This window comes from Thunnus albacares, chromosome 5, assembly GCF_914725855.1.
Source record: "Thunnus albacares chromosome 5, fThuAlb1.1, whole genome shotgun sequence".
Taxonomy (NCBI): domain Eukaryota; kingdom Metazoa; phylum Chordata; class Actinopteri; order Scombriformes; family Scombridae; genus Thunnus; species Thunnus albacares.
In genome coordinates, this window is record NC_058110.1 from 35,549,346 (window position 1) to 35,574,433 (window position 25,088).

At 43.2% G+C, this 25,088-nt stretch overlaps 3 protein-coding genes across 4 annotated transcripts in view; 1 reads left to right on the forward strand and 2 right to left on the reverse strand.

Annotated features, from left to right (window-relative positions):
- The window catches only part of LOC122981768 (polymeric immunoglobulin receptor-like), a 724,120-nt gene that overhangs the window by 354,270 nt on the left and 344,762 nt on the right, over positions 1-25,088 (forward strand). The window lies entirely within an intron of this gene.
- Positions 1-25,088, reverse strand: part of LOC122981723 — a 930,226-nt gene that overhangs the window by 210,089 nt on the left and 695,049 nt on the right. The window lies entirely within an intron of this gene.
- hm13 (histocompatibility (minor) 13) lies at positions 651-24,642 on the reverse strand. 2 transcript variants are annotated; one of them, XM_044350542.1, is made up of 12 exons: positions 24,015-24,642; positions 19,886-19,921; positions 17,008-17,106; positions 11,410-11,492; positions 11,196-11,284; positions 10,774-10,859; positions 10,270-10,395; positions 8,152-8,209; positions 7,892-8,012; positions 7,692-7,794; positions 6,301-6,386; positions 651-4,214 (listed from the first exon to the last, which is right to left on the reverse strand). In XM_044350542.1, exons 1-12 carry the CDS (start codon positions 24,240-24,242, stop codon positions 4,142-4,144), a joined length of 1,188 nt encoding a protein of 395 aa, XP_044206477.1. In that variant the 5' UTR covers positions 24,243-24,642; the 3' UTR covers positions 651-4,141. The 2 variants fall into 2 exon arrangements, with proteins under 2 accessions (XP_044206477.1, XP_044206478.1); XM_044350543.1 differs by lacking the exon at positions 19,886-19,921 and having other exon boundaries at positions 24,015-24,638.

Below are 25,088 nucleotides of genomic sequence, written 5' to 3' on the forward strand. Positions count from 1 at the left end.
GATGTGTTTACAGGCCTTTAGTTTAGATCAAGTTGAACCTTTTTATTCTGACAGTCAGAGAGTCTCTGTGTTTGTATGTTTGTATATTTGCAGCTTGTTTACATCTTGTAATTTATACTGATGTTCATTAATGTGCTCTGTCCCTATCAAATAAACAAATAAACAAACCAATAAATAAACAAACAAACACGATACCATGTATGTGTCATTGCAGTGACTCCAGTTTGGTTCTTTCTTGCATGTCGCCTCCATTTACTCAATTATAAAAAAAAATACATGAATAAATATACATATATAGAGCACATATAGTACAACATCCTGACCAGCCTATTGATTGTGAATAAAAGATCAATATTAAAATAACTGCCTCTAAAGATGAAGATGTGAATGTGACAGAATCAGACGGACTCAGAGAGTTTTTGCTTCTCTATACGGTGATCAAAACACCAAAAAGTTTATTGCAAATAAAATAGATATAACGGCGCCGTAAAAGGACCGCCTGCACAAAAACACAACCAGAGAGAAAGAAAACATTTCAGGTACATTATATTTCAAATGACGATGATGATGATGATGAAGGGATACTGAACTTCCACTGAGCTGAACATGAACATGATCCTTTCTTCTTTTTTTTTTTTTTTTTTTATTTAATTCAGTTTTTTTTTTTTTTTACATCAAAATACAAAACTGTGCATTTCTTAATAAAGCATCAACATCAAGAACATCGAGCTGAATGACGCTGAAAACTTCCAGTCGGAGCGGCTTTTTTTTCTGCAGCGAATCACGACGTAGAGATTTAAACTGTAACCAATCAGACGTCGGTTTAAACACGTCACAGCTCTTCTGTCTTCAAACTGAACAAAAACCGTAAAATAATAACCGTTATTAAATGTGAGAGTGATTATTATTATTTTAACAGCAAAAATTATATTAAATATGCCGTTACACCAGCTGTCATGTAAATCTATGGATGTTTAATAAGAGCTGAAACGCCGTCACCGCTAACTAGCTAGCTAGCTTCTCCCAGTGGTCACTTGTGGTACTGCAGCAAAAAATTCCCCCCTGACGTCTGTAAAACTGTTGACAGGACGTCTCGAACTGCAAACATCAGTTATGACTCTTTCTGTTATGAATGTTTTGATCCACGGAGGTTTTATATTTGTAAAAATCTGTGACATCATCACAAATGTAAAAGTCTGTGAACCGAAGCGGGAAACTTAAGAGCCGCACGACACAGAAGATAGAAACTGTTGTTGGCGCCAGGCGAGTTCTTATTTCAGTCCAGTATCCGGCTCTCATTACACATCCATGATGTTTGAACTTGTCACGGACGAGTAGCGGACTCAGACGTCCCGTCTAAATGAACGCAGCGGTTCATCTTAACGAAACGCCGACAGCAACAGTTACACGTCTTCGTTTGGAGACGAGAGATACGAGCTGGTGGATTATTCAGTAGTTTATGATCATATTTCCTGTCTGGACCTGCTGTTATTGTTTCGGTTACTGTGGTATCGTACTGATGATACTGATGCTGCTGTTTGGTTCTGATCTGAAACAGGAAGGAAAACAACAACAGGACTTCCTGTCTGTCCGTCCTGCAGAGGGTTTCCTCCTCTTGTTCCTGAGCTTTCTTAAACCCGTTAAAGGGTTTTTAGGGAGTTTTTTTTATTTGAGGGTCTGATGACAGGAAGTTACTGATGTGTGATATTTGTCTCTACAAACTAAACCGACTCGACTCGTTACAGTCTGAAGAAAAACCGCCTCGCATCACATCGCTGTGGCTCGTTCTCACAGCTCATTGGACGAGGAGGGGCCCGCAGGGTTCCGCCCCCTTCACGGCCTCTCCACCAATAAGATTTGAGAATGAAGACTGGAAGTGTTCAGCAGAGGAGGTTCAGTCTGCCTCCTCCTCCTCCTCCTCCTCCTCCTCCCTTTACTCCTCTCACAGGCCAGAACTTTAAAACTGAAAACAAGCGTACAAATGATTTCACCAAAACTTTATTCACCAGCGCAGGTAAACGCTCACCTGCCGTCGGGTTCAATAACTGTTTAGACTGTGAGGAGCTGAAGAAAACATTTGGTCCCTGTTGGTTTCTATGACTACAGCCGTCGTCCATCTGAACCTTTATTTATCCTCCCAGGTAGAAGTTTAACACACCGGCCGGTGTTCTTACAATGTTTTAGTCTATTTAGAACAAATCAGCCGTGTTCAAAAGCACCTTTAGTTTAGGATTTCTGGATGTTTTTCTGCTTCCAGGCAGCCGCTGGTTTCCATTCACAGTCTGAATGTTTCACAGCAAGAAAACTCTGATGATGAAAACAGGTTTCAAACCTCTGAAAGCTGTTTGATGGATTTAAAAACAGCTGAAAACTGATGGATGATAAACAGGAATGTTAACTGTAAATGATCAACACTTTGTTTCTACTGACACATTTCCAAAGAAGAATTTCATGTTTAATGTGTTTGTTTTTTTTTCAGTTTTCCAGTCAGTTGTTGGTTTCCAGTCTAGAAACCAACATGGAAACTCTTTAACTTTAGTTTAGATCCATCAGGATGAAGCAGAAACTGCCTGTAGAGCTGAACTAATCAATCACTTAGTCAAGAAAATGAATTGGCAACTATAATTATAATCAATGAATGATTGGAGCTCTAGTGAGGATTCGCTGCTTTTCTTTGTCACAATAAATATCTTGTTATGACTGTTGGTTGGATGAATAAACTGTTGATCTCACTGCAGACTGTCTCTGAGCGTCAGCAGTCACATCAAATATTAACGTCCCTCCCTTTAAAGCAGTGTTTCCAAACTGAGGTGTGGGGACCCATTAGGGACTCCCGAGATAAATCTCAGGGTCACAAGGTCATTAAAGGTCATAAAGGGGTAAGAAAGAAAAACACTTTTTCTGTTGCGCAAAATAATGTTTATTTTTTTTGTATTTAACTTTTCACCTCTTTAGACCTAAAAAAAAAAAAAAAAAAAGCATAAAATTAAAATAATCTGAGAAAGAAAAACCAGACAATCAGACAGTTTGACTTTACGGGGAGCGAAGCCACGAAGGTTGAGAAACACTGCTGTAAAGGAAGTCAAACTGAAATAAGAACCGTCTGTATCAGACAACAACATGACGAAGCTGCTGCGTCTGAGCTGAACAAACACGTTAAAGGTCCATCAGTGAAAAAGCAGTTTGATCACTGCAGGTTTTCAGATTGATATTCTCACCACAGGCCTGATTATCTGTTATTTCCTTTCTATAAGCTGGGACAGAAACCGCTGAACTGACTCACCTACAGTCAGGATTCAGAAGAACAAACAACCAACCGTATCCAGATAAAAACGGAAACTTTTACCTCAAGTTTTCATGGTAAAATTCTGGCCTTTCACAAAAAAAAACTAAAACAGAGTCAAAGAAACAGAAGAGAAAACACGGATGTGAGAAAGCAGAAGGCAGAGTGACGAGCAGCCCGGCAGGAAGGAAGAAGCCTCCAGACCAAGAACGACTTTCCAAAATAATAAGCAGGAGTGGTGCATCAGTTTCACGATCAGCTCCGATAGACGAGATGATTGAAATGTGGTTCTTTGTCTGAAAGCTTCGACGTGAAAAGAAACAAGAAAACCACTGAAGCACCTGTTTTACTGTGTGATTTCTCCACTTTTGAGGCTGTTAAAAGCTAAAAACAAGCGCTCCGTTCAGACGGTTTCCTCGTCTATCTGAGCCGACGAGCTGCAAACACACAAGAAGATCGGATCTGCCGCTGCAGCTGCTTTGACACTATTGATTATAGAAACACTATTGATCCTATAAACAGACATATTGCTCGGTGTTCCTGTGTGAGTGCAGCTGGCAGGCGGACATGAGGAATCATGGAGGCACCGAGTCTGAACTGTTGTAACCTAACGACCTTTAATTACAACACCGCCGCCGGTAGCACGGCAGCAGCCGTTACCACGGAGACCAGCAGCCGTTCCCATTGTTATCAGAGACAAACACGTTGGCAAACATGAGCCCCGTTCCCCCCCGGCGACAAAGAGGAAGCTGGAGAGGCGGGAGAGGGAGGGGCTTCTGTGAAATGTGGCGGCAGCAGGCTGGATGGGGGGTGGGGGAGGGGGGGGCAGGGCGGGGCGGGGAGGAGCAGCGATGGATGCTACTGGTCCTTCTTCTCTGAGTCTGACGAGTCATCTTTAGTCTCCGCCTCCTCAGGAGAGGTTTCCTCGTACCTGAGGAAGAGGAGGAAGAGGAACACAAAGAGGAAGAACAGACAAGACAGGAAGAGAGAAAAACACACGAATCACTGTCATGTTACCATCAGTCAGCAGAAATCTGTTCACTTCAACAGGAATCATTTCTTTAGTAATGAGAAGTAAAGTCCCACAGTCAGCCTGACCACGCAAACACCTCAAACAGCTGTCAGCAGCTGGGGGGCGTGTCGGTGTTTGATTGACAGCAGCTGGGGGGCGTGTCGGTGTTTGATTGACAGCAGCTGGGGGGCGTGTCGGTGTTTGATTGTCAGCAGCTGGGGGGCGTGTCGGTGTCTGTGTTTGATTGACAGTAGCTGGGGGCGGGTCAGTGTCTGTGTTTGATTGACAGCAGCTGGGGGGCGTGTCGGTGTTTGATTGACAGCAGCTGGGGGGGGGGGGGGGGGGGGGGGCGGCGTGTCGGTGTCTGTGTTTGATTGACAGCAGCTGGCAGCCTACCGGTGTCTAACAAACCAGCATCTAACAGGTCTGAAGTGACATCTGCAGGTATGTTTACATGCTGTTTAATGTGCTGCAGCTGAGCAGCTAATTAGCATCTAGCTGCTAACTGACATTAGCGGTGAATGTTTGTTTGGTGGCTCGTTCAACAAGCTACAGGACAAGACGTGTGTTCATGTTTTTAAGTTAGATAAGAAGGAGACTTTAGCAGGAAGCTAATGTGGGTCGTTGTTGAGAGTGTGTGGCTGTTGTGTGGTGTAGCAGGATGCAATCAGGCTCAGTGTGACCGACTGCTCTGCTGATAACAGAACGACACGTTATCACTTTATGCAAGTTCACCAGGATGTGAAAAAAAAAAAAAGAAAAAGATACTTCAATGCTTGAGACGTGTACTATGAACATGAATTTCCAAGAAATTAACATCTATTTATTATTTGATGATATTTCTGCAGACAATTTAAACATTTCTAAGAAAATATTGTGACCGTAACTGAGTTTATGTAAAGAAGCCCAAACTAATGAACAGACGGAGGGATGGACGGATGATGGAACTGGTCTGGTTAGGGGGGCTGTTTACCTGCCCAGGTGAGAGAGGAGGGGGGGTGTAAAGAGGGAGGGGGGCGGGGCCTCTACATGGAGGTGGGCTGTAACCGACGGCGGCGAGGGGAGGAGCCTGTCGCCATAGACACAGCATCCATGGAGCTAGCCAGGCTGGCGGGCGAGCCGCTGACAGTCGGGAAGGAAGTGAGCCTGGGAGAACCAGGAAGAACTTCCTCTGACGACTCATAGCTACCCACGGGGGGAGACAGGGGGAGGGAGGAGAGAGAGGAGTGGATGGGTAAGGAGAGACATGAAATTAAAAAAAAGTAGGAAGGTGGAAAAGAAAGAAAAAGTAAGGAAAGGGTGATAAAATAAGAAGAAAACAAACAGGAAGGAGACAGACAGAAGAGAGTGTGGTAAGTTTTTATGTTAAACTCTAAAGTTAAAAAGCTACAACACAACTACTGCTAACACTTGAGGAAGATGAAGAGGATGAGATGGAGGATGAAAAAGAAGAAGAGGAGAAGAGAGAAGACAACAGCGAGAAAAAAGGGAAGAGGAGGAAGAAGAGCTGAGGTGACGAGGTGAAGGACTGAACACACCGACAGGAAATCAAACGAGAGCTGCTGTCAATCAAAGACGTCACAGTGATGAGGAGGGTGGAGGATGAAGAGACCAGACAGACGGAGGGACCAGCTCATCATTTCAGCTCTGCATTAAAGGATCATTCTGATGATGTTCTATGTTTGTTTGAAGAGTTTGGACACGTTAGTTTGTTTAGAAACGGCTCCAAAGACTAATAACAGCATCATGTTTTCAGTCTCCAGAGAGTAGTTCTGTGTACGGCAGACGCTACTGAGCATGTGCAGGAACGCTGTTCTGTTTACAGCTTGTTGCGCTGCAGATAAACAACCTCTGACTTTGTTCTGAAGTTCTTTGAGGAATGTTTCATGTCTGCGTCAGAGTCTGAACGTTTTTTACCTGATGATTCTCACACTCAGCTCTCCAAACGTCAGATCGACACATCATCACATGACAACCGGGCTGCGTGGTTGCTATGGTTACTCACCTGAACATCTCTGTGAGTTCCCCTTTGAGCAGCGCTACGATGACGGGGAAGCCGACGCAGGCTGGAACCAGGTAGAGCAGAGCGGGCTGCAGACAGAAGACAGGAAGTCAGTGTTCCTCCATGACGGACTGATCAATACTCAATACTGACTGATTCTAGACGGTCTGAATAAGCATTAATACATCGACTCAGTGGAGAGTCACAACGTGTAAAATATCTTCATTTAAGGATTAAAACCAAACAGGATTTATCAAAGATAGAAGAATTAATGTTAAATATCATCAGACACAAATCATTATTCACAACAGATGATTATAACTTTAAATATAAACATCATAGTATCGTATCTGGAAGAGGTTACATGACTGTGAAAACTACAATATCAATTAATATTAGAACTGATATCAGATGTACAACTATCAAAGACGTATTTGCTTTGATTACAAAATGTGAAGTTTTAGGAAATAAACAAAATTGTCTGAGTGAAGAGAGTGGAATTAGATTCAGCTGTAAACTCGAGGTAATAATGACAATAATGACATAATAATAGTAAATATGACAAACTGCTGGATCACGTCTGAAGATATCAGATATTATCTGAACTTATGATGAAATTCTCCATCTCTTCTTTGGCTGCTGAGCTAATGTTAGCTAACGTTAGCTAACGTTAAGGATTAGCTAACGTTAGCTAATGTTAGCTAACGTTAAGGATTAGCTAACATTAGCTAATGTTAGCTAACGTTAGCTAACGTTAAGGATTAGCTAACGTTAGCTAATGTTAGCTAACGTTAAGGATTAGCTAACATTAGCTAATGTTAGCTAACGTTAAGGATTAGCTTAGAGTTTATCATTTCACAGACCAGCCCTGAACGTCCACAAGATCTAATTAAACAGTTCAAACACCGACGGAGACGTTACTCTGTTGGACTTTTGAACAGAATTAATACACAACAAATAATAAACATTGAAACAATACAGACTTCCTCTTTCTAACAAACCATCTTTGTTTGAGCGTTCAGACGCCTGTTTGTCATGTTTACTAGAGAACAGATTCACTTTATAGTTCCACTTCCTCACAAAATGAATAATAACTGTTTTATAATAAATAAATGCTGCATAATAATAAATACTGATAAAGCTTTTAAAACCTTGAATTAATTATGTTGTATTATTAGTTGTTTTTTTAAAAAAAATGCAACAAAATACTGAACACATATATATTTATCATAATATTATTATATATATATATTTTTATATTTCCAACCCTCCAACTAGAAAAACTGGCGGCTCGTAGCATTTCATGTACTGTGAAAGTCTAAAATTGAAGGTCAGAACAGGGATTTGTGCCAGTGATCTTCTAGTGCATGACCTTTAACCCCTTGCCTGCTCACCTGTGCATGTTTGAAGGTGTGCATGACGAAGATGGTGAGGCCCAGTCCGAAGATGTAGGCCAGGAAACTGGAGTAGAAATACGTCCTGCTGTTCTTCTTCAGGCTGCAGGAAGAAAGACGAGCATTTAACCAGAAAATCTGACATCATCATCATCATCATCATCATCAGAAGAAGAAGAAGAGGGAAGGTGAGGTGTTACCTGACGTCGAAGCGCAGCAGCAGGGCGATGAAGATCCCCGGGATGACGATGTCGCCCAGACCCAACATAGCGAAGTTACTGGCTTCAAGACCTTTCTCCAACAAGTCCTGAGGAAACACCACTGGAGAGGAGAGAGAGAGTCACTCCACTGATGATCAGCTGATCAGACTATCAATAATAACCACGCTGTGACCACCGAGGCAGCGACTCGTTTAGCAGTCGGAAGGAAGAAGACACAAACTCGAGTCTCACATACTTACATTTAATTGGTGCTTCGAAGGACTTGGCAACCGTTACCATGACGTTGGTACCGAACACCTGAGGAGGAAGAGACGCAGAGGATGACATCATGGTTTGAGGTCGTTAAGTGATTCAGGCTAATGTGCTGTTATCTTGAATAACGAAGGTGATCGGCGTTCAGGTGGGTGTGTTGGCAACCTTCCCAGCATGCACTGTGATTTTCTGTGTTATTTTGTTCTTCATTGTGCTCCACAATGTTTCCACTGTTGAACAATCAGATATTAGTGAGCGTGGTGAGACTGTGAGCGTGTTCGGTGCATGTCGGCGGTTAAACTCAGAGACTTGGAACGGCTTCGTAGCTCCGCTGAACATCCAGCTGCCTCTTTTGTAAATAAGATCTAATAAACAGGAAACGGATAAAAGAAGGCTGAGAAGAAGATTTATGAAAGAAAGGAAATATGATCCAGAAGACACTAAACTATCAGCCTGGAGGCTCCGCAAGCAACAAGTTATAAAGATCCTATAACATAAAATAACACAACTAGAAGGAATCCATGTGAAATATATCACTAATCACTAAAAACTGAGCAGTTCAGGTGATAGCTTGCTCACTAAAGAGCATGCTAACGTAGCCTACAGGACACTGATACAGATGGGTCGTCTTTTTCATTTCTGATTAGCGTTCCTCACACATAATGGCTGCCGGTGGGAGCTACAAGATGAGTAAGAATTACGGGTGATTTGCAGCTAAGCTAACGGAAATGTGGCTTGTTAGCAAGTAATGTTAACAGAAACTAGCTTTGAACTTCAGATGATAGCTTACTCTCTAAAAAGAACGCTAATGTAGCCTACAGGATGCTGATTTAGACTGCATTCCTCATACAAAGTGGCTGCCAATGAGTAGAGGGGGGAAACATTTTTGCTAACATTCATGAGACGTCGCTGCTCTCAGCAAAGAAAACAACCACAAACTCTCCTCTGAAACCTCCAGAGAGGAAACAGATAACGTCATGTTGTAATGGAAACCCCCCCCCCACACACTGCATCCTCTGCATCACACAGACAGTTACTGCATTTGTGATGAACTCATGTTGTTATAACCTTGAACATGTAAGTAGAGAGTCGCCTCGTCTCAGACATCCAGCGCTATATGCTGATGTGTTTACCGCTCTCCTCGTCTTTAAAGAGGATGTTCACTTTGTAACTGACGTCTCTTGCAAAGGTTTTCATTAAAGGACAAAAAGACAACTTGGTCTTTGTCGGCTCATCACCAGGTCCTGATAGAGATCCACCTGAATGGTACAAGTCTATGAGGGAATCATCTATCCCCCCCGTCCCCCTAATGAAGGGAGGCAAAGATAAACTGGACTGTAATTCATTTAGGCCAATAAGTGTCTTGAATACAGATGAAGAGGATGGAAACGGTGACGCCAGTCTTGACAGACGAGGATCAAACTGGGTTTATTAGCAACAGGCGAACCAACAACAACACACAGAGATCTACTGACTGTCAGCTGGGAATTCCTTCACCAAGTAATAAAGGATTTATACAACACATAAAGACACTAAACATATCCCCGACTACCAGGATAGAAATCAATAACAGTCTCTCTGATTCTGTATCTACGACCTCTGACCTTACAAACAAATATTAAAATTCTGTTTTACTGGTTAAATATTCAGTTATTTCTTTTCACTTCACTGCTACTTAACAGCTTTCAACAGTCTTAACTGTGACTAATCAGGCCAGTTAGTAGCATCTGAAGAGGAAAACATTTGCTCAGCTGGTCAAAGCTACGCTAGGTTTGTTCTTATGTTTTTGTTGAATCAGCTGGCAGTAGTGCGGAGACGTTCCCCTTTCTAACCAATCAGAGGAAGCCAAACAGGACCCAGATCTCACAGCTGTCAATCAATACGTGAACGTACTTCTGATCTACTCTTCTCCTCATACTGAGGCTCCAAGCTAACGTTAGCTGCTGTAATACGTCACTATAGCTTATTCACAGGCTAGTGAGCCTCCGTTCCTGCACTAGTCCAACGAGGACGAGCATGTTGTAGCTTTAACCTCAACTTTAACTTTGACGGATGTGCGGCAGTGTTATTTGTGAGTAAATGTGTGTTTATAAAAGTCGTCTCACCCAGAAAACATCGTAGACGAACAGCCCCCCCAGCAGGATGCAGCCGGTACTGACGTTGTTCAGGTGGAGCAGCTCCACTCCGTTCAGGGCGAACGCCAGGCCAAACAGGTTATTGGCTATCCAGTGCTGTGATGTCATAAAACACTGACTGGTTATTGGCTATCCAGTGCTGTGATGTCATAAAACACTGACAGGTTATTGGCTATCCAGTGCTGTGATGTCATAAAACACTGACAGGTTATTGGCTATCCAGTGCTGTGATGTCATAAAACACCGACAGGTTATTGGCTATCCAGTGCTGTGATGTCATAAAACACTGACAGGTTATTGGCTATCTGGTGCTGTGATGTCATAAGACACTGACTGGTTATTGGCTATCCAGTCCCACATAATGTCACATGATCTACTATCACAGCAGATATTCTATTGGCTCTAGTCTAGTGATGTCATACTGCACTTTTAACCCTGATAAAGCTCGTCGGAGTGATAACAGACACTCTTTACCTTTTTGAAGAGGTACCAGACTCCCACCACACTGCTGATGACCAGACACACCAGGTTCTTGGTGTCAAACTCATAGTTGACTATTTCTGCAGAGAGATGATGAGAGACGGATATTCATCTTCAACGGTTCAACAGTTTTCTTACTTCCTTCTAGTGTAACGTGAACTCCGGTTTGGAGTTCAGTCACTGAGCTCAACTGTCTCTGTTATTGCAAAAATATTCCCTATGAAAACTGTCTGCAGAGTTCTGTAGATGATCCAGAGGAAAGAGGTGTTCAGACAGAAAGAAGCTGACTGCTGGACTGTTTCAACTGACCGTGTGTGTGTGTGTGTGTGTGTGTGTGTGTGTGTGTGTGTGCGTGTGTGTGTGTGTGTGTGTGTTTCATGGCCTGGTGAACAGTGCACCTGAGCAGCAGGTCTCACCTTCTTTGGACTCTCCGGAGCCCTGAGTGAAGAGCAGCTGGTACTGTTTGTTTGGGAAAGAAGCTGGAAAGATTGCGGACATCAGAGGACTGAGAGAGACAGAGACGAGAGAGAGAAGACGGTTACCGACACGACCCGCAACACCCGAATACAACTACATGACGTTTCACAACACATGCATGTGTGTGTGTGTGTGTGTGTGTGTGTGCTTCACCTCATGGTGTGAGACAGAGCCAGGACGCCCAGAACAAAGAAGTAGACGGACAGCAGCAGGTTGATGTACTCCTGAGAAAATACCTGCATCAAAACACAACAACAACAGATCAATCAGGATGTGAAATTATGGCACAAACGTCTGGACACAGAATGTAATAAAATTAAAGAATTATGATCACGTGTAAGCAAACAGGTTCTGATATTTACACATATTTAACGCTTCCTAAGCCCCGACACGCCGACTGTAAGTTAATAAGAGTTTTTCTCGTTAGCCTAACGGACCGACAGCTGAGGGTGAATATCATTAATAAAGTGTTAAACCGACTGGATGCAACAGTGAACACAAAGCTTCAGGTCCGTCCTGTAGGTCCTGGGGGCCGCCGCTCTGAGAATACACAAACCCTGACCCTAAACCTAACCAGACCTTCACCACAGCGTTGTCACATAGTCAAGTATTATTAACAAGCGTCAAAACACACCAAGATATTCAGGGTTAAAGACGACAGACGGAGACTAATCTCAACACTGAACCATAAATAACAACAGCGTGTCAGACAATGATAACGTTTATTACAAAACAGACTTTTTATATATTATTAAGGTCTTCTGCTAAACTCTGATTTAATAAATCAGCAGGAATAAAAATGTGTAAACTGCGTCATTAAGGCAGACGAGCTGGGAAACATCACGTTTATTCACTTTACATGAAACTAAAATTAATAGTAAATTATGTTCAATGTTTGCAGGATGAGTTACTTCCTGTTTATGAGTCATTAGAAGTCATAAATTATCTTTCAGGAGCAGATATTTAAATTTAACAACATGTTAACGGAGGTTAATGTGATGATATTCAACGACGTACCAGTGTGAGAGAATTAGTGGCATCTAGTGGTGAAGCTGCAGATTACAACCAAATAAACATGTGATGTTATAATTACACAGTTTGGCCACTATGTGTAAGTGTGTAAATCCTAAACACTGCACCGTTAACTGATAAATATTTACTGTTACATATGTTTTGAATGCAGGACTTTCACAACAGAACACTATTAACATCATAAAATAACTAAACTACTCTTTCCGGTCAGTCATTAACATCAGCCGAAATGAAAAGTCTTTCTTTAGGAGTCAAACTGAGTCGTATGTTGTGATTCAGGAGGAGAATCTGTGCAACAGGAAGCTCAGATCTGTTAAACGGAGTATTATGTTAACGGAGTCTGGACAGTAAAACCAGCCTTCACTGAACTCCAACAACCTCTGAGTGTATTTTCGGAGCCGTGCTGGTTTGTTTTTCGGGATAACGGGCCGTCAGACTAATGGGCTTCCGGTCCGGTGGACAGTCCTCCCCCGGTGTTTTGATCCCAGCTGCATATTTCTGGTCCTCAGAACTGGAATTTTAATGTAGCAGAGCAGAACTTAACGAGGAGCGACGGGCGGAGATATGACGCTGCACATAACGAGACGCTTACAGGCAGTGAAGTTACTGGTTACAGTGAGCAGAACTGGTTTCTACACACATTCATCCAAAACTGCAGAGCACAGAAGCCTCAAACTGGTTCTTATATTAAACTATCATGTGTTTCATTAGAGAAGAAGCTAATATGTGTAATTGTGTTATGAGTTCACCATAAAAACATATTCAGATTATTTAGAGCACGAGGTGCTTCATTAAGTTTAGTCTATTATCAGTTATATGTATTAACACAGAAATGACATTTTAACACTTAACAGCTGTTTTCACATCAGCAGTCGTTCCCTGTCGGTCCTTTAAATAATTATTCCTTCTGTTATATCACGTCTAGTTTGCGTGTAACGTGTCTAGTTTGCGTGTAACGTGTCTAGTTTGCGTGTAACGTGTCTAGTTTGCGTGTATCGCGTCTAGTTTGCGTGTATCTCGTCTAGTTTGCGTGTAACGTGTCTAGTTTGCGTGTAACGTGTCTAGTTTGCGTGTATCGTGTCTAGTTTGCGTGTATCGCGTCTAGTTTGCGTGTATCTCGTCTAGTTTGCGTGTATCTCGTCTAGTTTGCGTGTATCGTGTCTAGTTTGCGTGTAACGTGTCTAGTTTGCGTGTATCGTGTCTAGTTTGCGTGTATCGCGTCTAGTTTGCGTGTATCGCGTCTAGTTTGCGTGTATCTCGTCTAGTTTGCGTGTATCGCGTCTAGTTTGCGTGTATCGTGTCTAGTTTGCGTGTAACGCGTCTAGTTTGCGTGTAACGCGTCTAGTTTGCGTGTATCTCGTCTAGTTTGCGTGTATCTCGTCTAGTTTGCGTGTAACGTGTCTAGTTTGCGTGTATCGTGTCTAGTTTGCGTGTAACGTGTCTAGTTTGCGTGTAACGTGTCTAGTTTGCGTGTATCGTGTCTAGTTTGCGTGTAACGTGTCTAGTTTGCGTGTATCGTGTCTAGTTTGCGTGTATCGTGTCTAGTTTGCGTGTAACGTGTCTAGTTTGCGTGTAACGTGTCTAGTTTGCGTGTATCGTGTCTAGTTTGCGTGTAACGTGTCTAGTTTGCGTGTAACGTGTCTAGTTTGCGTGTAACGTGTCTAGTTTGAGTGTAACGTGTCTAGTTTGCGTGTATCGTGTCTAGTTTGCGTGTATCGTGTCTAGTTTGCGTGTATCGTGTCTAGTTTGCGTGTAACGTGTCTAGTTTGCGTGTAACGTGTCTAGTTTGAGTGTAACGTGTCTAGTTTGCGTGTATCGTGTCTAGTTTGCGTGTATCGTGTCTAGTTTGCGTGTATCACGTCTAGTTTGCGTGTAACGTGTCTAGTTTGCGTGTATCGTGTCTAGTTTGCGTGTAACGTGTCTAGTTTGCGTGTAACGTGTCTAGTTTGCGTGTATCGCGTCTAGTTTGCGTGTATCTCGTCTAGTTTGCGTGTAACGTGTCTAGTTTGCGTGTATCGTGTCTAGTTTGCGTGTATCGTGTCTAGTTTGCGTGTAACGTGTCTAGTTTGCGTGTCGTGTCTAGTTTGCGTGTAACGTGTCTAGTTTGCGTGTATCGTGTCTAGTTTGCGTGTAACGTGTCTAGTTTGCGTGTATCTCGTCTAGTTTGCGTGTAACGTGTCTAGTTTGCGTGTAACGTGTCTAGTTTGCGTGTAACGTGTCTAGTTTGCGTGTATCGTGTCTAGTTTGCGTGTAACGTGTCTAGTTTGCGTGTCGTGTCTAGTTTGTGTGTAACGTGTCTAGTTTGCGTGTATCGTGTCTAGTTTGCGTGTATCGTGTCTAGTTTGCGTGTAACGTGTCTAGTTTGCGTGTCTAGTTTGCGTGTCGTGTCTAGTTTGCGTGTCTAGTTTGCGTGTAACGTGTCTAGTTTGCGTGTATCGTGTCTAGTTTGCGTGTAACGTGTCTAGTTTGCGTGTATCGCGTCTAGTTTGCGTGTAACGTGTCTAGTTTGCGTGTAACGTGTCTAGTTTGCGTGTAACGTGTCTAGTTTGCGTGTATCGCGTCTAGTTTGCGTGTAACGTGTCTAGTTTGCGTGTATCGTGTCTAGTTTGCGTGTAACGTGTCTAGTTTGCGTGTAACGTGTCTAGTTTGCGTGTAACGTGTCTAGTTTGCGTGTATCGTGTCTAGTTTGCGTGTATCGTGTCTAGTTTGCGTGTAACGTGTCTAGTTTGCGTGTAACGTGTCTAGTTTGCGTGTATCGTGTCTAGTTTGCGTGTAACGTGTCTAGTTTGCGTGTAACGTGTCTAGTTTGCGTGTATCGCGTCTAGTTTGCGTGTAACGTGTCTAGTTTGCGTGTAACGTGTCTAGTTTGCGTGTAACGTGTCTAGTTTGCGTGTATCGCGTCTAGTTTGCGTGTAACGTGTCTAGTTTGCGTGTAACGTGTCTAGTTTGCGTGTAACGTGTCTAGTTTGCGTGTATCGTGTCTAGTTTGCGTGTAACGTGTCTAGTTTGCGTGTAACGTGTCTAGTTTGCGTGTATCGCGTCTAGTTTGCGTGTAACGTGTCTAGTTTGCGTGTAACGTGTCTAGTTTGCGTGTAACGTGTCTAGTTTGCGTGTATCGCGTCTAGTTTGCGTGTAACGTGTCTAGTTTGCGTGTAACGTGTCTAGTTTGCGTGTATCGTGTCTAGTTTGCGTGTCGTGTCTAGTTTGCGTGTATCTCGTCTAGTTTGCGTGTATCGTGTCTAGTTTGCGTGTAACGTGTCTAGTTTGCGTGTATCGTGTCTAGTTTGCGTGTATCTCGTCTAGTTTGCGTGTAACGTGTCTAGTTTGCGTGTCGTGTCTAGTTTGCGTGTAACGTGTCTAGTTTGCGTGTCGTGTCTAGTTTGCGTGTATCTCGTCTAGTTTGCGTGTAACGTGTCTAGTTTGCGTGTATCGTGTCTAGTTTGCGTGTATCTCGTCTAGTTTGCGTGTATCGTGTCTAGTTTGCGTGTCGTGTCTAGTTTGCGTGTATCTCGTCTAGTTTGCGTGTATCGTGTCTAGTTTGCGTGTAACGTGTCTAGTTTGCGTGTCGTGTCTAGTTTGCGTGTATCTCGTCTAGTTTGCGTGTAACGTGTCTAGTTTGCGTGTATCGTGTCTAGTTTGCGTGTATCTCGTCTAGTTTGCGTGTAACGTGTCTAGTTTGCGTGTATCTCGTCTAGTTTGCGTGTAACGTGTCTAGTTTGCGTGTATCTCGTCTAGTTTGCGTGTCGTGTCTAGTTTGCGTGTAACGTGTCTAGTTTGCGTGTATCGCGTCTAGTTTGCGTGTAACGTGTCTAGTTTGCGTGTATCGTGTCTAGTTTGCGTGTCGTGTCTAGTTTGCGTGTATCTCGTCTAGTTTGCGTGTCGTGTCTAGTTTGCGTGTATCGCGTCTAGTTTGCGTGTAACGTGTCTAGTTTGCGTGTAACGTGTCTAGTTTGCGTGTATCGTGTCTAGTTTGCGTGTCGTGTCTAGTTTGCGTGTATCTCGTCTAGTTTGCGTGTATCGTGTCTAGTTTGCGTGTATCGTGTCTAGTTTGCGTGTAACGTGTCTAGTTTGCGTGTATCGCGTCTAGTTTGCGTGTATCGTGTCTAGTTTGCGTGTAACGTGTCTAGTTTGCGTGTATCACGTCTAGTTTGCGTGTATCTCGTCTAGTTTGCGTGTATCTTGCTGTAATATGAGATTCTTGTAACAATGTGATATCAGTCATATATACAGTGGATAATCTCCCGCCCACCTGATCCTCACAGAGACGCTGTTATCATCACAGTCTCCTCTGTCTACAGAGAAACTGTCGTCCTGTTATAGCGACTCTGCTGTGACACACTTAAACAAGGAGAAAGGAAAACGCTTTCATGTCGCTTCTTTAAATAACTCCCTGAAGTTTCCGTCCTGTAGCCCAGCCTGAGTAATCATATAGTTGTGGAATATTACTGAGAAGCTTTCCTTACAACTGGAAAAGGATCAAGAAGAATAAAGAAATAAATAGATAAAGAAAGAAATAAAGAAGCCGGAGGCCTGAATCCAGATGAGAGTTGTGTTCTCACAAACATGTTCATGATAAACGTTGCTGGTGTTTGAACTGCTATTGAACTGTTTTTACACCCGTAGTGGAATTCAGCGTATGAAGAGCAGGTTTCCACCTCTGCTGCTCTGGTAAAAGGATTCTGGAAAGTTACCAGCAGGATGAAGAACTTCCTGTCTCACCTTGAAGAACAGGTAGAGTCCAAACAGAGTACAGCTGGCGATGATGGGGAACCTCGCCGCGTCTCGACTGGTGATGGTCTCTGGCATGTCTGACGCATTCTGCAGAGAGAAACAGACAGATGAATACAGACGGACAGAGAGAGAGAGAGGGACTGGACCAGTTTCAAACCAGTACAAACTCCATTTAAGCCAGAAACACAGTGGCTGTAATAATTCTGACGTGTTCATGATGGACAACAGTATGAAAATAAGACCCGAGTTGTAATTAACTGTAATTCTTTTGTTTTGAAAGGAATGATCGTCTTATTTAATTGGAGTTTGATTTGTTCTTTGTCCTGATTGGCTGTTGAGAGACTCTCAGCTGTTTCCCTGAGAGAGAAGCCTGAGAGTCACCTCCATCTATAAACTCCTCCGTCTGCTCCCCCGAGACAGGAAAAACTGGGACAGACGAGAGGAGGAGAGGAAGAGGAAGAGGAAGAGGAAGATCCTTGTCACTGCGTGTTTGAATATGTTCCACTATGAGTTAAACCTGTTTGCTTGTGGTTGCGGTTGTGTTTTTTTTTTGATGGACACATGAAGATACGCCCATGTTTGAAGAGTCATAAACGTGTGCTGTAAGTCTCTGACAGCCTCACAGCATCGAGCTCTGTGATTGGTCAGAAACATGTTCAGACAGAGCTGAGAGATTCTGCTGTACGAACACATGCAGGAGGAAATTCTCATGTATCAAGTTCAAACAACAAAAACAAACAGTTAGCAGCTAACATCAGAAAAAACATCCAATCTGACAGTTTTCAGGTTGCAATGTGCATTTATCCTTCACTGGTTTTCAAATTAAAACGATTAATTGAAGAAAAAAAACCCCTCATTGATAGATCTGAAAGTAAAAATAACAGTTTGTTGCAGCTTGTTTGAAGGAGCCTGAATCTGTTTATCAGCTGCGACGATAAAGACTGAAAACTGTTCAGAATATTTAAATGATACAAGAATATTATGAATCATATGGTTCAAAAATATGCTGATCAAGTTTCCCCCAAATTAACGGAATAATTCATCTGTTTATTGATGAGTAGAGCTGCAACGATTAGTCCATTTATTGATTAGTTGAAGTCCAATTTCTCTGATTCCAGCTTCTTAAATGTGAATATTTTCTGGTTTCTTTAGTCTCTGTGACAATAAACTGAAGATCTTTGTGAACAAAACAATGAGGACGTCATGTCTGGGAAACACTGATCCACACTTTTCACCATTTTATAGACAAAACAACTGATCAATTCATCAAGAAAATAATAACAATACTGCAGATACTGAACTTGTGTTTGCAGCTTGATTCATGCAAACAGTCAGAATGCTGTTTTAATCACACTGAGTTGTTCTTGGAGGTTTATGGATTCATATTTTATAAATGTATTTTTAGAGCCGAGTATCAAAACCTCAAACATGTGGAACCAACTGATCAGAAACATGCAGAAAGTTGTCAGATATAAATAAACCTGTTCACTTCAGATATTAAGAGGTTCATTTAAAGTTCACAGTTTATCAAGTGTGTCTTAAACCAACAGTCAGTGTGTTTCTTGCTGTAATCATTCCTCCTGTTCATACTGACCATTAGAAGATCCCTTCATAATGACCTTACAATGGAAGTGATGGAGGACAAAATCCACAGTCTGAAGCTAATATGAAGCTTCAGCGTCCAAATGAGTCAAATCAAGTAGATATCTTTCAACGTTACAGTCTTTTTAGTGCCAAAGTTCCTCTTTTTGTTACTATACTTCCACCTGCAGCTCAACAGGGAAACACTGTCCGAGGAAACACAAAGAGGGAATTTGATGTTAAAAAGACTGTAAATGTGTCAGATATCCACTTGATATGACTAACTCAGACTGCTGAAGCTGAATAGAAGCTTCACACAGACTTCTAGTGACTGTGTGTAAACTAGGGACGTGCAGTATTTGTATTTGTCGAGGCAGCAAAATTATTTGTATTCGAATGAAAGTGAACAGAGGCTTAAAAATCCTGTTTTTGTTTTTAATTTTAGAAAACTGATGAAAATTGAAGTGACGTCCAAATGAAGAAATCTGCGTCATGTAGCAGGTGGATGTGACCTGCTGATAGACAGAGACTAGAACTGACCTGCTCGCTGGTGTTTGACATGTTTTATTTTTTTTTTCCAAAAACAAATAATTTTAAAAATATTTGTATGAAACAAATATTCGTAAAAAACAAACAAAAAACAAACTCACTATTTGTGCTTTACAGAATAACATATTTGTATTCAAGCAGACCCCTAGTGGACACACTGGGGATTTTATCCTCCATCACTTCCATTAAAGCACATTTGAAGGATCTTTTAATATCCAGTTACAGACACCTGACTGCTGGTTTAACACACTGGGAACACTGGGAACACTGGGAACACTGGGAACAGTTCTTTAATGCTGCAAATTTTTTCTTCAGCAAAGTTCATTCTTGTGTTTCAGCACACATTTATATGTATATTATATAGGAATATAGTTATATGTATATTCCTGCAAGCAGGATATTGACAAAAGTATTGTTTTGGTATTAGTTTAAAAAAAAATCAAAATATTACATCAGAACAGTTTAGTTTTTCAGGTTCTTCAACTACTTCCTGTGAATAAAGACTGTAGTTGTATCTGATTGAACTCATTAGACAGGTTCCTCTGTGAGTCCTCCTCACACAAACACACACACACTGTTATTATATTATATATATATATATATATATATATATATATATATATATATTATATTATATTATATTATATTAGCTTCATGCTACACACCTCCAGTGTTCATTACTGTTGTGTTAGTGCTGCAGTGTGTATTTGGTGCTCACAGCGGCTCTCATACTCACTCTGAACCCAGAATCGTAACCATTTTCTCCGAGCTCCTACAGACAGACGACAGACGGACGACAGACAGACGGACGGACGGATGGATGGACAGACAGATGTGCACAGACAGACAGGAGAGAGAGAGAGCGATCAAAGAGCAGGACTGGAAGCAGGAACACAAAATCAAAAAATCAACCCAACAAGTTTCAGATGCAGGAAAAAAGAACATTATCGTTTCTGAGAGGAAAACAGGTTTTAATGATTAAAGCTTCTTGTAAAGATGGCCGACAGTAAGGAGAGAAAGGAAGAACAGAGAGGAAGAGGAAGAGGAAGAGGAAGGATGACACGCAACAAAGTTCAGGCACCAGATTCAAACCCAAACAACACAGCACATTTTTGTCCCTGCTGGCCACCGTACACTCTCGCTGTGAGCCAATAATATTCAAGTTCCTTCTACTCTGCACGTTTATATGCAAACACGTCCCAAAGTGGTAAAACTATTTCTGATTGGCTCTTTAAAAAAATGTAGATAATAACATTAAACGCCTCTGGCGGTTTGTGTTTTACTGTCATTATCAGGTGGAACAAGTCTGGACAGAGACGGAAGCAGCTGGAGAAACTAACTCAGCCACCGTAACAAGCTGCAGTCAACACAAGAATAACAATTATTTACCAATTCATTCAATTTGCAGACTTTAAAGGCTGCTGACAGTAATCTGAACGAGTCGAGATGAATCTGACTGAACCTGTCAGACACAAAACTGACAAAACACAAACATACCGAGTAAAAATTAGCTGATAAAACGTCCTCAAATCAAAATAAAGAGCAACTGAACTCATTTTCCATTCGCATATTCAAAAATACATTCAAATCTAACGACTCAGACGCCTTTTACTAACACATCACTAACACGTCGCTAACACATCACTAACACGTTGCTAACACGTCGCTAACACATCACTAACACGTTGCTAACACGTCGCTAACATGTCACTAACACATCGCTAACACGTCACTAACACGTCACTAACACGTCACTAACATATCGCTAACATGTTGCTAACACGTCACTAACATGTCACTAAAATGTCGCTAACATGCTGCTAACATGTCGCTAACGTGTCACTAACGCATCGCTAACATGTCACTAAAATGTCGCTAACACGTCACTAACGCATCGCTAACGTGTCACTAACGCATCGCTAACATGTCACTAAAATGTCGCTAACATGCTGCTAACATGTCGCTAACGTGTCACTAACGCATCGCTAACATGTCACTAAAATGTCGCTAACACGCTGCTAACATGTCGCTAACACGTCACTAACGCATCGCTAACATGTCACTAAAATGTCGCTAACACGTCGCTAACACGTCACTAACGCATAGCTAACATGTCACTAAAATGTCGCTAACACGTCGCTAAAATGTTGCTAACATGCTGCTAACATGTCACTGCTCTCCATCTAAGTTCAAATAGCAACTTCAAATGAAAGTTATGTAAACAGCCAGTAAGCAAACTGTCTATAAAATGTCAGGAAACTGAAAATCACATCATATTTTCCTGAAGCCTGAAGTGACACAGAAACATCATCAGCTTTAAGTTGACATGTTGAACTTGTTAGCAAACAGCTGCTTATTTACAGAGCAACATTATCATTTATGTGGAGTCGTGTTTCTGTCCAATATTCTCTCTTTTAGCTGTTTCTGGCCTCCACCAACTCCTGAGGGAAATATCTGGCTCTTTAGCTGCTAAATGCTCCACTATGTTCACCAGCTAGTCTACAGCTAACTGTGAGCAGGTAGTGAACAGCGGCTTTTTTACAGCTTTTACAGCGCTGAGAGTGAACCAGAACAGTGAAGTTGCAGCCGGACAGATAAACAATGAGCTGAAACTCACTATAAAGCTCCGTAAGGCCGAGAGGAGCAAATAGTCACATCTGAGAAGCTGGAACCAGAGAATATTTGGCATTTTTGCTTAAAAGTGGACTTTGTTGACTAATTGACTTTAATTGACAGTAGTTTTAGTGTGTCGGTCTGTTCTGTTTGGGGCAGTTTGTCTTTATCTGAATCGAGGGTTTAAGAACAGAAGATGTAATTTGTGATACTGAGCTATATATATAAAAACTGACTTGACTGACTCAAAAGAATGGAATTTGTATCAAATTAGTCTTCACATAATCCTTTAAGGGCTGCAACTAAGGATTATTTTCATTATCGATTAATCTGTCAATTATTTTCTCCATTAATCAATTAGTCATTTGATCTAAAAATGTATAAAATGTTGATCAGTGTTTCCTAAAGTCCAACATGACCTCAAATGTTTTGTTTTGTCCACAACAAACATATTCAGTTTAGTGTCATAGAGACTAAAACCAGAAAATATTCACATTTATGAAGCTGGCATCAGAGAATTTGGACATTTTCTTCTTTAAAAATAAAAAAAATCACTCAAAACAATTAATTAATGATCAAACACTTGGTGATTAATGTACCAGTTGGCGATGGTTGCAGCTCTAGTTTGGTGTGAGTTGTGTCGTCAGTCATCATCACCTCCCCGCAGCGCAGAGGATGTGGGACTCTTTTTTTACTGTTACCTAAAACTAACAGTCACAACTGCGCATGTCTGCAAAACCCCCCAAAAACAGAGCAAATAAATCCGCGTTGTACACGTGTCTCATACTGAGGCAGCAGCAGCAGACTCCTCTCAGCCCACACACCAGCTCCTCAACTTATATCCGGCAATATGACGTCACAGCCCGTTAGAACACAGGTTAGACTGCAGGTAAACACACCGGGGACACACCGGGGACACACAGGGGACACACAGGGGACAGCGGGTAAACACCTGGGACGGCAGGTAAACACCGGGGACAGCGGGTAAACACCGGGGACACACCGGGGACGGCGGGTAAACACACCGGGGACACACCGGGGACGGCGGGTAAACACACCGGGGACAGCAGGTAAACACACCGGGGACAGCGGGTAAACACCGGGGACACACCGGGGACGGCGGGTAAACACACCGGGGACAGCAGGTAAACACACCGGGGACACACAGGGGACACACAGGGGACGGCGGGTGAACACCGGGGACAGCGGGTAAACACCGGGGACACACCGGGGACGGCGGGTAAACACCGGGGACAGCGAGTAAACACCGGGGACAGCAGGTAAACACACCGGGGACACACCGGGGACACACAGGGGACACACCGGGGACGGCGGGTGAACACCGGGGACAGCGGGTAAACACCGGGGACACACCGGGGACGGCGGGTAAACACCGGGGACGGCAGGTAAACACACCGGGGACACACCGGGGACGGCGGGTAAACACCGGGGACGGCAGGTAAACACACCGGGGACACACCGGGGACGGCGGGTAAACACCGGGGACGGCAGGTAAACACACCGGGGACACACCGGGGACGGCGGGTAAACACATCGGGCACAGCGGGTGAACACACCGGGGACAACGGGTAAACACATCGGGCACAGCGGGTGAACACACCGGGGACAACGGGTAAACACCAGGGACACCGGGTAAACACATCGGGCACAGCGGGTGAACACCGGGGACAGCGGGTAAACACATCGGGCACAGCGGGTAAACACCGGGCACAGCGGGTAAACACACCGGGGACAGCGGGTAAACACCGGGGACAGCGGGTAAACACCGGGGACAGCGGGTAAAAAGTGACCAAAACCGGACAATCAGTTCAACGAATAAAAACACGAGTATTTGATACTTTCGTTTGTTACCGTTTAAAGACTCTGAAGAACAAACATCTTCCGGCGTTAAACAATAAACAGAATATTGATGCAACAAGTTGCGATGAAGACTTTAAACCGCTGAAAATAACCGTTAAATCCAAACAGCTGGAACGTTTTTCTGAACGGAAACAGCTTTTTTTTAGTATGTCAATAAATGTAACACACGCAGCACTTTATTCCACAGTGAACTCCACTTTCTCGGTTTCTAGTTTGAGAAATATATTAAAAATATTTCAGAATCGCCCGGTTAGCGAGCCGTTAGCGAGCCGTTAGCGAGCTAGCTATCCCGCGGAGGCTAACGGCAGTCTGGCTGAAGCGAAGCCTCCACACCGCGGTCGGTTCGGGAGGAAACAGCCGCTGGAGGGTACCTTTGATTTGGAGCAGGTGACGGACCGCAGCGCTCCGAAGAAGATGGGCAGCAGCGCCATGAACACCAGGCTCCCGTACGCCAGCGCCGTGCCCTCCGGGGTGGCCACGAATTTGGCCGTGGCGTTCAGCGCCTCGGTCCCGTTGGAGTCCGTGGCGTTCAGGGCGTCCAGGACGGCAGCGGCGACGGCCTCCGGGGCCGAGGCCGGGGCTGGTTCTGCCTCAGACATGGTGGTTCAGAGCTGTAGCTGTGTGGCGGAGACTGACGGACACACGGAGGCTGTGAAGCTGAAAGAGTCTCATTCATCCAGCGGCGCTGCTGAGAGTCGATAAGGCCACGTTTCCTAAAGCAGAGAGCAGCGAGGGGCGGAGACCTCTCACTCTGCTGCTGTTTCCGGGGACACAGAGCAGAGAGCAGTGAGAGCGAGACTTCTCACTCTGCTGCTGTTTCCGGGGACCGTTAACAACACTGACAAGCTGCTTCCTCTGTATCAGTATCACAGTTTCGGGATTGTCGCACTTTTCTTCTATCAGTCCTGTTCTCCTGAGGTAGCTGACCAAGCATCCTCCGTCCTGTCCACCAGCACCACTGCAGCCCGCTCTGTAATCCTGCTCCTGTTGACCTTCATCTTTGGACAGCTGACTGTTGCTTTAAAACACACTTGAACAATTGTGAACCCATCCTTTAAACCAAATAAATAAATAAATGGAAATTTTATAGCACGGTATGTCCATCAGAAGGTTATCGTTGGTGGTGTGGATAATGATTTGAGACACATTTTATAGAAGTTAACTGTTAACTGAATAAATGTAATATAAAATATCTAAATCAGGAGAGTTTGGACTCCTGGCTTAAAGATCCCCTCCAGACATATATTAATACTAAATATTGCATATGTCATCGCTGTTTCTCCTCTTATTCTAAACTAATCCTGTTGTTTCCCTTCTTTCTACAGTCAAACAGTCTAACAAGCAAAACTTCCTCACTGGGGACAAAATGATTCTGATGATGATTCTGTTTGTTCAGCTGGAGTGAGCCTCCTCCTGGCAACAATAGACGATCTCTGCTTTGAGGA

Excerpts from the sequence above, each read along its gene's own strand:
- hm13 (XM_044350542.1), bottom strand. The coding sequence starts at position 24,242 with ATGTCTGAGGCAGAACCAGCCCCGGCCTCGGCCCCGGAGGCCGTCGCC. Across the intron at positions 17,107-19,885 it reads GTTACGATTCTGGGTTCAGA|AATGCGTCAGACATGCCAGA; the intron begins GTGAGTATGAGA and ends TTCTCTCTGCAG. Across the intron at positions 10,396-10,773 it reads TCTGGTACCTCTTCAAAAAG|CACTGGATAGCCAATAACCT; the intron begins GTAAAGAGTGTC and ends ATGACATCACAG.